The 17,354-nt window shown below is 46.3% G+C and overlaps 1 protein-coding gene across 2 annotated transcripts in view; it reads left to right on the top strand.

Annotated features, from left to right (window-relative positions):
* Positions 1 to 17,354, top strand: part of RPH3AL (rabphilin 3A like (without C2 domains)) — a 321,117-nt gene that overhangs the window by 106,406 nt on the left and 197,357 nt on the right. For both annotated transcript variants that reach the window (XM_066575908.1, XM_066575900.1), the window contains exon 5: positions 12,692 to 12,778. In XM_066575908.1, coding sequence (XP_066432005.1) covers positions 12,692 to 12,778 — 87 coding nt within the window. The remainder of the gene's footprint in view (positions 1 to 12,691; positions 12,779 to 17,354) is intronic.

The raw sequence follows: 17,354 nt of genomic DNA, 5'->3' as shown, positions 1-17,354 counted from the left end.
TCTGTCTGAGTCTATGCTGGCCAATCCATTATTGGACACAACATCAAGGGTGCACTGAAAAAAAAAACATTGGTATCGCCGTGTCCATGAAAGTCTGATCTCTTAAGAATTGCGTAATTTATACAGTACAGTGAACAATGTCAGAAAAAAATACACAATCCTATAATTGCATTTCTTGGTCACCCCGTTTCATCCCCCAAAAATGTAATTAAAAAGTGACCAATTCTTAGAGGTGGCACAAGAAGTCACTAGGTGGCTGGATCACAATGAGGGACATTTGAGAGGCAGAGAGAATTAAGTCAGCTGCTATCCATGAGCATATGACACTGGTTCTGATGGCCCTCTGTATCAACTTTTTCCTAGCCCTGGTCAAAATATTACTATTTTAGCCAGTCCAGTAGAATCTAGCCAGTTGGTTTGCTGACTTGGAGTTCTATTACGCATCATGAGTTGCAGGTTTACTTAAAGGGGTTGTCCTGCGAAAGCAAGTGGGGTTAAGCACTTCTGTATGGCCATATAAATGCACTTTGTAATATACATCGTGCATTAAATATTGGCCATACAGAAGTTATATACTTACCCCCTCCGGTGTTGGCGTCCCCGTCTCCATGGCGCCGACCAAAGCCGCCTTCTGCCTGGATTAGACGCACTTGCGCTGTCTGCTTCATGATGTGGCGGTGTCCAAAATTACAAGGCTATTGGCACAAAAGTCTCTCTATAATCAATAATGTATATCAAGTGACTTTGAACACTGCTACTCTAGTTTGTATCCTAATAGCAGAGGAAGCAGAATGAATAGCAATAGTTAGACTGTTATATATAGACACCAAAAGAGTTTTGTAAAAAAAAAAAAAAAAAAGGAAATTGGCTGCTGACTAGAGATGAGCGAACTTTCTCGTCCGAGCTTGATATTCGTGCGAATATTAGGGTGTTCGGGATGCTCGTTACTCGTAACGAGTACCACGCGGTGTTCTGGTTACTTTCAGTTTCCTCTCTGAGACGTTAGCGCGCTTTTCTGGCCAATTAAAAGACAGGGAAGGCATTACAACTTCCCCCTGCAACGTTCAAGCCCTATACCACCCCCCTGCTGTGAGTGGCTGGGGAGATCTGATGTCACCCGAGTATAAAAATCGGCCCCTCCCGCGGCTCGCCACACATGCCTTGTGACTTAGCTGAGGGAAAGTACTATCGTGCTGGAGCTGCTGTAGGGAGAGCGTTAGGAGTTAGTGTAGGCTTCAAGAACCCCAAAGGTCCTTCTTAGGGCCACATCTACCTGTGTGCAGGCTGCTGCTAGCAGTGTTTTTTTTTTTTTTTCCTCAAAATTGGCAGTGCAGAGCATTGCACCCGGCATTAGGGACAGAAGTGATGCTTAGGCAGGGAGAGTGTTAGGAGTGAGTGTAGCCTTCAAGAACCTCAACGGTCCTTTCTAGGGCCAAATTTAACCGTGTGCAGTACTGTGCTGGCTGCTGTTAGCAGTGTTGCATTTTTTTTTTTTTCTAAAAATCGTCTGTGCAGAGCATTGCACCCTCCATTGATACTACAGGGACAGAATTGTGTAGGCAGGGCCACAACACAGTTATTGTTCATTGAATATACGCAGTGGGGCCTTCCCTTTGCAAAAAAGCGAAAAAATTATATTTGGCCTGCCTGTGTCAGTCCTAAGGTTTCCGTGTACGTGTGTGCTGCGTGGAGAACGTACAAAAATCAGACGCAACCAGCTACGGTTTACTGCAGGCTTGCGCCATTTTCTTTCCTGACTGGCAAATACCTGCTCTGCCAGAGTTAATAACTCTGCTACACTAAAGTTGTGTGACACTTTTTCAGGGCCACACCACAGTTATTAAACGTATTGTTCATTGAATATACGCAGTGGGGCCTTCCCTTTGCAAAAAAGCGAAAAAATTATATTTGGCCTGCCTGTGTCAGTCCTAAGGTCTCCATGTACGTGTGTGCTGCGTGGAGAACGTACAAAAATCAGACGCAACCAGCTACGGTTTACTGCAGGCTTGCGCCATTTTCTTTCCTGACTGGCAAATACCTGCTCTGCCAGAGTTAATAACTCTGCTACACTAAAGTTGTGTGACACCTTTTCAGGGCCACACCACAGTTATTAAATGTATTGTTCATTGAATATACGCAGTGGGGCCTTCCCTTTGCAAAAAAGCGAAAAAATTATATTTGGCCTGCCTGTGTCAGTCCTAAGGTCTCCGTGTACGTGTGTGCTGCGTGGAGAACGTACAAAAATCAGACGAAACCAGCTACGGTTGAGTGCAGCCTTGCGCCATTTTCTTTCCTGACTGGCAAATACCTGCTCTGCCAGAGTTAATAACTCTGCTACACTAAAGTTGTGTGACACTTTTTCAGGGCCACACCACAGTTATTAAACGTATTGTTCATTGAATATACGCAGTGGGGCCTTCCCTTTGCAAAAAAGCGAAAAAATTATATTTGGCCTGCCTGTGTCAGTCCTAAGGTCTCCGTGTATGTGTGTGCTGCGTGGAGAACGTAGAAAAATCAGACGCAACCAGCTGCGGTTGAGTGCAGCCTTGCGCCATTTTCTTTCATGACTGGCAAATACCTGCTCTGCCAGAGTTAATAACTCTGCTACACTAAAGTTGTGTGACACTTTTTCAGGGCCACACCACAGTTATTAAACGTATTGTTCATTGAATATACGCAGTGGGGCCTTCCCTTTGCAAAAAAGCAAAAAAATTATATTTGGCCTGCCTGTGTCAGTCCTAAGGTCTCCGTGTATGTGTGTGCTGCGTGGAGAATGTACAAAAATCAGACGCAACCAGCTACGGTTGAGTGCAGCCTTGCGCCAATTTCTTTCCTGCCTGGGAAATCAAATCACTGGTAATACAGCATGCTGAGGGGTAGGGGTAGGCCTAGAGGATGTGGACGCGGTTGAGGACGCGGAGGGCCAAGTGAGGGTGTGGGCACAGGCCGAGCCAGTGCGGTGGCCAGGGGTAGAGGCAGGGCCAGACCGAATAATCCACCAACTGTTTACCAAAGCGTCCCCTCGCGCCATGCCACCCTGCACAGGTCAAGGTGCTCTACGGTGTGGCAGTTTTTCACAGAGACGCCTGACGACCGACGAACAGTGGTGTGCAACCTTTGTCGCGCCAAGATCAGCTGGGGAGGCACCACCAACAGCATGCGCAGGCATATGATGGCCAAGCACCCCACAAGGTGGGACGATGCCCGTTCACCGCCTCCGGTTTGCACCACTGCCTCTCCCCCTGTGCCCAAACCTGCCACTGAGATCCAACCCCCCTCTGAGGACACAGGCACTACCGTCTCCTGGCCTGCACCCACACCCTCACCTCCGCTGTCCTCGGCCCCATCCAGCAATGTCTCTCAGCGCAGCGTCCAGACGTCGCTAGTGCCACAGTTTGAGCGCAAGCGCAAGTACGACGCCACGCACCCGCACGCTCAAGCGTTAAACGTGCACATTGCAAAATTGATCAGCCTAGAGATGCTGCCGTATAGGCTTGTGAAAACGGAGGCTTTCAAAAGCATGATGGCGGCGGCTGCCCCGCGCTACTCGGTTCCCAGTCGCCACTACTTTTCCCGATGTGCCGTCCCAGCCCTGCATGACCACGTCTCCCGCAACATTGTACGCGCCCTCACCAACGCGGTTACTGCCAAGGTCCACTTAACAACGGACACGTGGACAAGCACAGGCGGGCAGGGCCACTATATCTCCCTGACGGCACATTGGGTGAATTTAGTGGAGGCTGGGACAGAGTCAGAGCCTGGGACCGCTCACGTCCTACCCACCCCGAGAATTGCGGGCCACAACTCGGTGGTGGTATCTGCGGCGGTGTATGCTTCCTCCACTAAAGCACCTTCCTCCTCCTCCTCCTCCAACGCAACCTCTGTCTCGCAATCAAGATGTGTCAGCAGCACGTCGCCAGCAGTCGGTGTAACGCGGCGTGGCAGCACAGCGGTGGGCAAGCGTCAGCAGGCCGTGATGAAACTACTCAGCTTAGGAGAGAAGAGGCACACGGCCCACGAACTGCTGCAGGGTCTGACAGAGCAGACCGACCACTGGCTTGCGCCGCTGAGCCTCCAACCGGGCATGGTCGTGTGTGACAACGGCCGTAAGCTGGTGGCGGCTCTGCAGCTCGGCAGCCTCACGCACGTGCCATGCCTGGCCCATGTCTTTAATTTGGTGGTTCAGCGCTTTCTGAAAAGCTACCCCCACTTGTCATACCTGCTCGGAAAGGTGCGCCAGCTCTGCGCACATTTTCGCAAATCCCACACGCACGCTACCACCCTGCGGACACTGCAACATAGGTTTAATCTGCCAGTGCACCGACTGCTGTGCGACGTGCCCACACAGTGGAACTCTACGCTCCACATGTTGGCCAGACTCTATGAGCAGCGTAGAGCTATAGTGGAATACCAACTCCAACTTGCGCGGCGCAGTGGGAGTCAGCCTCCTCAATTATTTACAGAAGAGTGGCCCTGGTTGGCAGCCATCTGCCAGGTCCTTGGAAAATTTGAGGAGTCTACCCAGGTGGTGAGCGGCGATGCTGCAATCATTAGCGTCACCATTCCTCTGCTATGCATCTTGAGAAGTTCCCTGCAAAGCATAAAGGCAGACACTTTGCGCTCGGAAACAAAGCCGGGGGAAGACAGTATGTCGCTGGATAGTCAGAGCACCCTCCTGTCTATATCTCAGCGTGTTGAGGAGGAGGAGGAGCATGAGGAGGAAGAGGAGGAGGGGGAAGAGACAGCTTGGCCCACTGCTGATGGTACCCATGCTGCTTGCCTGTCATCCTTTCAGCGTGTATGGCCTGAGGAGGAGGAAGAGGAGGAGGAGGAGGATCCTGAAAGTGATCTTCCTAGTGAGGACAGCCATGTGTTGCGTACAGGTACCCTGGCACACATGGCTGACTTCATGTTAGGATGCCTTTCTCGTGACCCTCGCGTTACACGCATTCTGGCCACTACGGATTACTGGGTGTACACACTGCTCGATCCACGGTATAAGGAGAGCCTTTGCACTCTCATTCCCGAAGAGGAAAGGGGTTCGAGAATGATGCTATACCACATGGCGCTGGTGGACAAACTGATGGTAAACTTCCCATCCGACAGCGCTAGTGGCAGAAGGCGCAGGTCCGAGGGCCAGGTAGCAGGGGAGGCGCAGAGATCAGGCAGCATGTACAGCGCAGGCAGGGGAACATTCTCCAAGGCCTTTGCCAGCTTTATGGCTCCCCAGCAAGACTGTGTCACCGCGCCCCAGTCAAGGCTGAGTCGGCGGGAGCACTGTAAAAGGATGGTGAGGGAGTACGTAGCCGATCGCACGACCGTCCTCCGTGATGCCTCTGCCCCCCACAACTACTGGGTGTCGAAGCTGGACACGTGGCCTGAACTCGCGCTGTATGCCCTGGAGGCGCTTGCTTGTCCTGCGGCTAGCGTCTTGTCAGAGAGTGTGTTTAGTGTGGCTGGGGGAATCATCACGGATAAGCGTACCCACCTGTCAACCGACAGTGCCGACAGGCTTACACTCATCAAGATGAACAAAGCCTGGATTTCCCCAGACTTCTCTTCTCCACCAGCGGACAGCAGCGATACATAAGCAATACGTAGGCTGCACCCGCGGATGGAAGCTACGTTCTCTCTCACCATCCAAAACGGGGACATTTCTGCTTCATCAATCTGTGTCTAATATTCCTCCTGCTCCTCCTCCTGAAACCTCACGTAATCACGCTGAACGGGCAATTTTTCTTAGGGCCACAAGGCTCACTCATCTAATTTTTCTAAACAATTTTTATATGTTTCAATGCTCTTAAAAGCGTTGAAACTTTAACTTGAACCAATTTTTCGTTAAACTGGGCTGCCTCCAGGCCTAGTTACCACTTAGCCACATTAACCAAAGCGATTAATGGGTTTCACCTGCCCTCTTGGTTGGCCATGGCCAATTTTTTGGATGTACGTTAGTACTGTTGATACAGCAATTTTTGTGGGCCCTCGCCTACAGTGTAATCAAATGAATTTTTAGCCCACCTGCATTACAGCTGACGTTACATCCGCTGTGTTGGGCAATGCAATGGGATATTTTTATGTACCGCCTGTGGGTTCCAGGGAGCCACCCATGCTGTAGGTGCACACGGAGTTTAACCTACATGTGTCCACTTGTAAAGAACCCCAGTCTGACTGGGGCATGCAGTGTGGGCCGAAGCCCACCTGTATTAAGCACAACATTACTACCTCAGCTGTGTTGGGCAATGCAATGGGATATTATTATGTACCGCCGGTGGCTTCCTGGCACCCACCCATGCTGTGGGTCCACAGGGAATTATAAATGCATCTGTTTCCACTTGTAAAGAACCCCAGTCTGACTGGGGCATGCAGTGTGGGCCGAAGCCCACCTGCATTAAACATGACATTACTACCTCAGCTGTGATGGGCAATGCAATGGGATATTTTTATGTACCGCCGGTGGGTTCCAGGGAGCCACCCATGCTGTAGGTGCACACGGAGTTTAACCTACATGTGTCCACTTGTAAAGAACCCCAGTCTGACTGGGGCATGCAGTGTGGGCCGAAGCCCACCTGTATTAAGCACAACATTACTACCTCAGCTGTGTTGGGCAATGCAATGGGATATTTTTATGTACCGCCGGTGGCTTCCTGGCACCCACCCATGCTGTGGGTCCACAGGGAATTATAAATGCATCTGTGTCCACTTCTAAAGAACCCCAGTCTGACTGGGGCATGCAGTGTGGGCCGAAGCCCACCTGCATTAAACATGACATTACTACCTCAGCTGTGATGGGCAATGCAATGGGATATTTTTATGTACCGCCAGTGGGTTCCAGGGAGCCACCCATGCTGTCGGTCCACAGGGACTTCACAATAGGGAGTTGTACCTGCCTGTGTCTGTGAATTAAAAAGCCCGGTCTGACTGGGGCATGCAGACACCTTGACAGAATCAATAGTGTGTGGCACATAGGTTCCCCATTGCTATGCCCACGTGTGCAGCTCCTGATGACGGTGGCACAGGATTTTATTTCTCATTGCTTCTGTACAGCATTGTGGGCTATTGCCCCGCCCCTTTTAAAGAGGGTCGCTGCCTAGCCGTGCCAACCCTCTGCAGTGTGTGCCTGCGGTTCCTCCTCATGGCAGACACACTTATAAATAGACATGAGTGTGGCGTGGCATGAGGGCAGCTGAAGGCTGCGCAGGGACAATTTGGTGTGCGCTGCGGACACTGGGTCGTGCGGGGGGGTTGGGCAGCATGTAACCCAGGAGAAGTGGCAGCGGAGTGTCATGCAGGCAGTGATTGTGCTTTGTTGGAGGTAGTGTGGTGCTTAGCTAAGGTATGCATTGCTAATGAGAGCTTTTCAGAAGTAAAAGTTGTTGGGGGGGGGGGGCCCACTCTTGCCGCTATTGTGGCTTAATAGTGGGACCTGTGAACTTGAGATGCAGCCCAACATGTAGCCCCTCGCCTGCCCTATCCGTTTCTGTGTCGTTCCCATCACTTTCTTGAATTGCCCAGATTTTCACACATGAAAACCTTAGCGAGCATCGGCGAGATACAAAAATGCTCGGGTCGCCCATTGACTTCAATGGGGTTCGTTACTCGAAACGAACCCTCGAACATCGCGATAATTTCGTCCCGAGTAACGAGCACCCTAGCATTTTGGTGCTCGCTCATCTCTACTGCTGACGTTAGAAAAGGTAGTATATATTAAAAGAAAGGCGGAGCATAAATATGAAAATCTAGAGGCAAAGTAGCTGAGTACTCTAGGTCTGGCTCCTTTACATTCCTTGCAAAATTCCCTGTTGCCTTGAACTAGCTATGTAACTCTCGATTATAAAACAGTTTGTTTCAAATTTTTAATATCATGTAACTTGGACACTGGCATTACTATAAAATGCTAAAATGCCGTAAAAAAATTGTTTAAGCAAGCGAGAATGTACGTTAATCGTTCAGTTTAAACGTGAGCCAACGACTGAACTAATGAGAATTTTTTGCTTCTCGTTCTTTATTTCTGCAGGACTAAAAATCATTGTTGACTCGTTCACTTGTCATTCTGTTTAAACCCTTCTTTTTCAGTGTTTCACATAGGAAAATGTGAAACACTGAACGTGCAGTGAACGATTCTTGTTGAATGAGTCAACGATGAATCTGCCTGTCGAAGTGGGCTGCACGAGAACAAACGGGCTGGTGATCACATCGCCAGCTCGTTCGCTCATGCAGATGACAATCGTGCTATCTAAAAGGGGCTTTATGGTCCCATTTTTATTGTTGAACTGTTCTTGACCTAATGAGGTGGTATAGAAAAACCAAAGAACCTTTAAGAACCAACCGTAGTAAATGTACAGCACTTGGTCCTGGGCTTTAATTGCCGGCGACAGCAAAAATATAGCATTAAAGCTTCTGCTCCTGCAATCAAGCAGGAGCAGGTCTGATTGTCAGCTGTTAGTCACAGCTGAGAACCCGAAGAAGGGAAAAGCATTTTTTAACTGCTTCTGCCTTCTCCTTTTTGGGGTAAATACCGCTCAATGAGTGCTATGTACTAAGAAGTGGAAGTGTTTTACAGCATATGACCTGGCGATCAGACGACCGCCGGGTGCCCCCTGTTACAGCAGAGCTGCAGGGTTCTAGCAGACCCTTATCAGCTGTATTAGTGACTGATGGCACTACAGGAAGATGTTTTTGTTTTTTTTTAACTGGGGCTCCTATGGATGCCCCAGCTGCAGTGGAAAAATGTGAAATATAAAAAAACAAACCACATGAATGCCCCACAGAGGTCTTATATGACATAATTGGGAACATAGATGTTAAAAAAAAATGGTTACAAATATAAGAAAAAAAAATTATACAATAAAATAAAAACATAGACCTAAAAAAGAAAATGACCCAAAGCTAACGCCAACCAAAACCGTCTCCGTATGCGCCCTGTAATCCAAAACCATGCATATTATATATAAAAACGTCCGAAACAAATGAGAAACCCATCCCCATACTTTATTTTAGAGTAAGTATACTAATTTTAAAAAATCAACTATAAATGTTCAAAATAAAATGTACATTTTTAGCTTTTTACCCCAATAAAACTAAAAAACGTCAAAAAATGTCAGTGAAAAAATATTTTGAAAAGCCCTAGATGTCACAGAAAAAAAATGCAGGAAAAATGATTTTGGTACCTGAGGGAAAAAAAACAGGGCAGTAAAACCACCACATGGGTAAAATCCCTAAAAAGTGTCTGGTCTTTTAGGTACAAAACAGCCTGCTCCTTAAGGAGTTAAAAGGGAGGGTTAGGGTGGGGGTTCTATTTGTTTACTGTAAAATGTTTTTATTTACAACTCATTTAACGGAGCATAAAAAAATGATGGGTGTCAAAATATGGTAACAGAAAGCATTTTAAAGTATTTTTTAAAAGTAGTACAACAGAAAAAAAACTTAATCAATTTGTAGTTGCCATTATAATACTGACCCACAAAATAAAGTTAAAATATAATTTTCACCATCTTAAATCTAAACTCCATAATATTTTTGGAAAAAAGAAGCTTTCATGTGGCTGTGTCGATATAAAAAAAAGTTGTTTTTTTTTCTAAAGTGTGGCTGCAAAAAACAGATAATGGCTCTGTCCTCAAGGGGCCATATAGATTAAGCAGCTGCATGATCTTGCCAGAAACTAGCTGCTTTACTTACAAAACCACATGGCCATTACAAAAGATCTTGCTTTCAGGAAATTCATGTGGCCACTTAGGCCTCATGTCCACGTGCAAAATATGATTTAAGATCCGCAGCGGATCTCCCGCATGCGGATCCGCATCCCATAGGGATGCATTGACCACCCGCGGGTAGATAAATACCCGCGGATGGTCAATAAAAGGGATTTTTAAAAAAATGGAGCATGAAAAAATCTGGACCATGCTCCATTTTCGTGCGGGTCTCCCGCGGGGATGGCTCCCGCGGGCTTCTATTGAAGCCTATGGAAGCCGTCCGGATCCGCGGGAGACCTAAAATAGGAATTTAAAAGTATTTACCCATCCAGAGCGGACCGGGAAGGTCTTCTCTTCCTCACGGCCGGATCTTTCATGCTTCGGCTCGGCGGATGTGCCCGACACATGCGCGCGGCACGTCGATGACGTGCCGGCGACGTGCCGCCGGCGTGACGAATTCATCCGCCGGCCGAAAAAGAAGATCCGGCCGTGAGGAACAGCAGACCTTCCCCGCCCGCTACGGATGGGTAAATTCTTTTAAATTCTTATTTTCAGCCCTCATGTCCGCGGGGCAGGAGGGACCCGCTACGGATTCTACATGTAGGATCCGTAGCGGGCCTGATTTTCTCCGTGGACATGAGGCCTTAAGGCCTCGTTCACACGAGCGTGTTTTGCACATGCGTATGTGCGCACAAATCCGCACGTCCACGCACGTGCCAAAACACGCATGAAAGAAGCTGCACGCCTATTGCTGTCAATGGGAACATCGCAATCCTCTGCTACAGCTGTGGCAGGAGATTCTTTACTGAACTGTCACTAAACTTTCAGTGTACAGTGACAAGGGGACTCCCCGCGGGGAATATTGATGCACAGCACGGACCTATGGAGCACGCATCTCCTATCATTTGCAGGTGCACGCGTTTGCATGCCTGTAAAACACAGACATGTGAACACACCATAGGGAACCAATGGTACTTGTACTATGATGGAGGCAAAGGAATGTCCATCTGTAGCTTACAGAAGGTACGGAAGAGTGGCAATGTTGTGATACATTCCTGTGATACTCTTGTTGTGTGCGTCCAAGCATTAACCTGCTGTAAAATGCCTCTTGGAAGCTACCATGAGAGGGACACATGTGGCTGCAGGATGTCCTGAACATATCGCTGAGCGGTCATTGCCCCTCCTACCACCATTAGGGGTGACCAATTGTTGTATGCGATGGCACCCCAGACCATCACACCAGCAGTGGGGTCAGTGTGCCCCTCCACAGCAAAGGCAGGATTGAGGCACTCGCCACTAGGCCTCTAGACACGAGCATGGCCATTTTCAGTGCCCAAACTACACCTGGATTAGTCACTGAAGACAATCCAGTTCCACTCCATAGCAGCCCATTTTCATTGTGCACGAGACCACTGCAAACTGAAGTGATGAGGGGTGTCAAAGGCAGTACGCATAATGGGCACTATCAGACCAGATGTTCTTCAGCCAAGCACCTGGAAATGGTTGCAACAGACATAGGAGCCTGTAATGATGGTGCCACCTGTCTGGATGGAAGACAATGAAATGTGCTTGTTAGATGATCAGACAATCCTCTTTACTGGTGGTCTATGGAGGTTGTTCTGAGCCTGGTTGCCTTGTGTGTGTGCCCTAATGCTTCCGCTGGTCTCAACACCTCCTAACAGTCTGGACAGAATGGCCCAGTGGCGGGCCATTTGTCAATATGACCATTCAGCTTCTCGTATTCCAATAATGCGCCCCTCTCTCAAACTCTGTTAACTAGGATTGCATTGTAGAGGCATCTAGTGGTCAACAACATCTACACAAATCGAAAAAGAGGTCCACTACACACAAGTTGCCTCTAAAAGCCATTTTATAGAACAAGGGGAGAACCACTTTTAGGGCCTCAGGTGACAAGACTGTTCATCCAATCACACCACAACTCTAAGCATTTGCATAACTACTCGAGATGTAACAGCATGCAGAGTTTTGCAGGAAAATGACAACTCCTAGGTGCTTGATTTTTTTTTTTTTGACAAGTACATATTTTATGCATTGTGGTGACTGTTGCATCCCTGTGTTTGCTGCCAAATAATTCTCCTTGCCTTACAGTGGTTAAGATGAAACTGGTTGTCTAAATGCAGTGACCATTGGTGACTGGGGTTGCAGAAACAGTCAAACTTACTGTTCTACGCTGTTTCCCTAACTCATGGGGTATCTTGTTCACACATTGGTATACGCTGCTTTCTGGCGTGGATCTGCACGCAGTATTTGCCCTGTCAATGGGCAAAATTTGCATGTGAAATTCCGATGCAGAAAATCATGTCACTTGTTGACGCGGAAACTTATGGAAATGTGGAATTTTGCACATAGATTTTAAGCATTAACAAGTCAAATTCCGCTTGCTGATCTGTGCCGAAAAACTTTGTTTTTGAGGTGGAATTCCCCACAGAAAGTTCAGCTGCGGCAGGCATTTCAGATTTATTTTCTGTAAATGTCTGAGAAGGAAATACTACAACACACAACTCAAAAACCGCAACAGCCGATATTGGATGCAGCATGCCTGCATCAGTGACGCTCCCTGTGGCACTATGAAAATGTGTTCTTTTGTTAGCAATGGATCTATGTTGCTTCAAATTGCATTGGACACCTGTTAGTTTCCTAGGATTTACATACATTTTGATGCCTGCCAGGCTGCGAAAATAGAATTGTATATGGTCTATCTAAAATCCACGATGCACTGAAGCCGCGATCATTTAACCGCGATATAGCGAGGGATCACTGTATATCTACTGAGAACATAATGTTTTGTGTTAGCGAGGTCTTAGCAGCTGAGAACTACTGCTAACTAGAAAGCTTGAGCCTCTCGCTGGGAGATACAGTATAATTCTGTGGTATTCTCTTATGATGCTATAAATCTATCACAGAAGATTCACTTTTATGTGAGGCTCTAGAAATCTAAGCGCTTGATCCATTAATCTGTAACCTTCCTGTTTATGTCTTAGAAAGTCTGCACAAAATGTGGAATTGAAACGGTCAGCAACCTGAAGCGGCCCACCTGGCTCTGTAAAATCTGCAGTGAGCAGAGAGAGGTAAATGATTATCTTTTGTGTTTATGTCATACATTTGTGGAAAATGGTATCTACTGAATGATTTTGTTTAGAGTGCCAGAGATGACAACTCTAAGGCCACGGGCGGGTCGGATTCCGCCCCTTGGGAGCCGACCCTACCGGCAGCCGAGGTCGTTTTTTACCTGTCCGGGTCTTCTGCGGAACTGTCTGGTTCTTCTCTCTCCTCTCCGGACCTTCTTCTGCAATGCGGATGTGTGCGGGCGTGCTGGTTGCGTGCATGCACAGTACACTTTTTTTTAAACTCCTGCTTTCTCGCGAATCAACGCCGCATCTGCAGTGTCAGCTGCAGGTGTTCCGCGGATCGGTGGGCTTCTGTTGGCTTCAGTGGAAGCCGTCTGTGCAGGATCCGCAGCAAAATGGAGCATGCGGATGGCCCATGTATCCCTATGGGCGCCTTGTTTTGCGGATCTTCCGCAAATCAAATCCACCCATGGACATGAGGCCTAAGGCTGCATTCATACTTGACGTCTTTGGCGCAACTAAAAAAAAGAAAAAACATTTAAAAAATACATGCGGTTTTCAAATGAAACCTAAAAAAAACACAATGGCGCAATTACAAATTTTTTTCCATTTTACCTCTTTTAAAAATGTTACGTTTTTCATTACATTACTACATTTTTATTGTTTGACAAAGATTCATACGTCTGGTGCTTCTTAAAGGACATCCAATTCTCTCAGGTATCAACGGTTTGACGCAGAATATCAGTGTCTATTGACCATGTTCTTTGTCCATTTGGTGAATTGTGACCCTCCTACATGCGTGACATTGTGGATATATTGGTCAGGTTGGAGGGGATTTCCGAACCAAATGATGTCAAACTGGCTAGTTTGGGAGTCGAGACTTCATTCCTCTTAATAAAGGTTGTGTGGCTGTAAAGACTTTTTTGTATGTCTGAGAGATTCTGTTTCAGGGTCCTAATGAACCAATAATCCAACTACTAATGTTCATAATGGAACACAACTTCCCATCTAATGGCACATTCTATAGTTCTATCACCAGCTCGGGCACCGCGATGGGGAGCCCCTGTGCTCCCACATATGCAAATATGCACCCCCCAACTACATGTTCCCTGTCCTATGAGCGCCTAAACTTACCGTATTTTTTGCTTTATAAGACGCACTTTTCCCCCCTCCAAAGCGGGGGGGGGGGGGGGGGGGGAGTTGATGCGTCTTATAGAGCGAATGTGCCAAAAATTTGTTCAGATCGCCATTTTTAGCGTGATCGTGAATTTAACGCGCGAACGCGATTCAGTTAAACTCGTGATCGCACGAACAAATGTGCGACCAGTCTCCTTCCCACTGCCGCCCATACACACCTCTGATTGGTCGTGAGCGCCGGTGGGTACTACTGTTGCTCCCCGCCTCCACCAAACGGCTTCCTTCCTTCCTCCTGCTGCACGCAAGCGATGCTGTGACATGGAGTGATGGTTTTTCAGACCTCTGCTGCTTCTTCTGCTCCATCACCCGGCACTAACCCTGCGCTGTCCCTGGGTGAGTTCAATTTTTTCCCCCTATTTTCCCGCTCTTAAACGGGGGTGCGTCCTATAGACCGGTGCGTCTAATAGAACGGAAAATACGGTAGCTTTTGCTGCTTATAGGACATGGCAGGTTCCCTTAAAGGAAGATACAAGGGTATATATGTAATATAGCTTTTTTTTTTTTTTTTGAAAGAGGCTGATTAGTCACAAGATCATTGGGTTTGGCTTCTTTCAGGCAGTCACTTAAACTATATATTTTTAGAGGGTAATCCTTGTCAGTAAATTATTGGTTGTGCTCAAAGTTTATTTACTGTTATTTTAACCTGTCCTACGAAGGAGCGTACTATTGCTTCCTAATTGCAGTGTTCTCTCAGCAAACAGCCATAATAGTATATACAGTGGATGGCACAGGAGCTCTGTCATTGCAGTCAACAGCAGGTGCTGGCTATAATATGCACCTAACATCCTGCTGCAGTGGCCATTTAACACCTTAGATGCAATGGTCAATAGCAACTCTGGAATCATGGAGAGATGGGATGAAGTTTGTGGGTTTAGGACACCATACTCTGCCCAGGCTGAGATAAGATGGGGGCATTGATTTATAATTGCAAATATACACTCGGATATGATATTGCAATTTTAACAATGAGGCATGATGGGGATTGTGGAAATACTGCCTTACATGTGTGCTGGTATCTGAGATACTTGTGGGCCCCAGGGCTCTGGTGGCCTCTAGAGTCATTAATGAAACACTCCCACGACTCTCAACACTCCCACCTCAGGGCCATTGTTAAAAAACATTGGGGAAAACTACTTAGGGATGCTTTCTAACTGCTGAACAGTGGTGTTTGGAAATAATAGAACCCCCAAAACATCTTGGTCTTCTCCCACCCCAGTAAACGCAATACTCTGCCACCTTCCCTGGGCATTATGGGAAAACAAATTTAGGCTTATTTAGGTGTCATACATGGGGCTGCAATTGGATAAACCCTCACATATTCTGAAGAATTCCTATACATTTTAATGATTTTAGGTTTCCCTGAACTGCTCAGTCTGTGAACAAGTCCTCCCCCCTTCCTTTTTCTTTACATACAGCGATTCCCACTTAAGACGTTTTTCAGGTGACTAAGCAAATTAAACTTCTTAAGAGGAAAAACTTATTGGACAGAGTCCTGCTTAAGATGGTTTTTAAATTCTGACCAAGACACATTGTCTTAGCCAAGAGAACCACTTATGTGGGAACATCTTAAGTGGGAATCACTGTATATATTTAAGTATATTTTACACAACTTGTGATATATGTTTATACTATCTTTAAGATTTTTTTATTACAGATTTTTCCTCCAGTTTACAACACAACCACATCACATACAGCCTAGGATTCCCGTCTTCATCACACTGCATATATGTTTTAGATTTTTTTTTTCACACCATTTATACCTTTTATATGAAAGAATACATCTATTCATTTTATGACTCTTATACAATATATTTTTTATTAATATGCTTATATTTTATTCTTCATTAACATGATTACTTTTTATTCTTAGAATATGTTTTTTAACTACTTTTGCTCTCCCTGTTCGATTGTATGCAGTACTACCAAATGGTGCAAATGTCTTACCTATTCTTTATGCATTATTGACTTTGCCACTCTTCCCTACCTCTTCTCTTTTTCTAAGTATTATCCCCGAATCATAATCATTTTATAATCAATATTATGTGTATTTTGTTCCAATTTTATCGCTGATGTTTTTACATAACTTCTCTTAAAGAATAATTAATTGCATTCAATATTATGGAACCGTACTTCGTCGTTGAAGCGCAGATACATTTCCAAGGCTAATACACTTTATTGCAAATTTACGTCTTCTACAGACGCACTATTAATGTTGCACTCAATAAAAACCTTTTGAACCATAAAAAGCTAATATGTGCGCCCCCAGAATTCCTGCAAATGGAACACAGAAATGTATGCTCTAGCCACCCAAAGACAGCAAAAAAGGTGGTGAGGGCTTCCTTTTAAGTTTTATATCATTGTATATGAATATGTCATGGTCAAGTGTATGAATAAGCCTTAGGCCGGGCTCACACAGACGTATTATTCAGGCGCTGTATGCCTGTGTGATACGCGGTAACCCGCAGGCAATCAATTACATTGCCTTACGCAATACCAATCACATTAGCATGTCGGAATTGTGTAATACGCAAGCTGAAAAAAGAACGCAGCATGTTCTGTTTTGCCATGTATGTACAGGAGATAGAGCCCATTGTTCTCTAAGCATGTGTATATTTGCGTGCACGTATGCATTTATATCGCGTATGGACGGCATGTATATCGGCCATGGTGGTACGAGGACAGGGATGATATTGTAACAATGGCTATTACTCTCTGTTATGAGCCAGAAAGCTAAAGTATATTATTTCTCTAACTCACAGTATTGTAGTTGGATATCCAGCGAGCCTAAGCTACATTCTAACCCCCCTGCTTTTTTTAAAACGAAAGTAGATTTTAAGTGTTAATAGTTATTAAACTGTGAATAAGCCAGCCCCCCTCTGTACACAGGTGTTGGAATTTATTTGTATAGAAACACTGGGCTTTGAGAAGCGAAATCCAACAGTGTCTGTGCGCACATAAAATTAACGTACTATTTCCTGAAATAGATCTTGGGTGTTTGTTCAAATGTCATATATCACCATCGCTTAGCGATGGCATGGGAAATATACATTAGGACAAATGGGTGTATTGACCCTGACAGTGTGTGTGGGATTACACTATCATGTGCAGTACGATTTTGCTATCATGCGCAGCAGTACACCAGGTTACTGCTTGCTCCAGAGCTGTAAAACGTTGCCTGACCCCCTCAGTATTTTACATTTACGGCCGTGTGAGTGTAACGGGCAGGGTCAGTTCTTTGGCCAGGGAAGACAGCAGGATAAACATGATAATGTGTCACAGGCGGCTCTACCATCCCCTTCCGATGAATCCAAAGTGATGCCAGTTCAACACCAGAGTGGAAGCCACCGAAGCGGGGAAGATCGCGGGGATCTCAATAAAC

Source organism: Eleutherodactylus coqui, chromosome 1 (genome assembly GCF_035609145.1).
Source record: "Eleutherodactylus coqui strain aEleCoq1 chromosome 1, aEleCoq1.hap1, whole genome shotgun sequence".
Lineage (NCBI taxonomy): Eukaryota > Metazoa > Chordata > Amphibia > Anura > Eleutherodactylidae > Eleutherodactylus > Eleutherodactylus coqui.
This window is presented reverse-complemented; position numbering and strand designations above follow the sequence as displayed.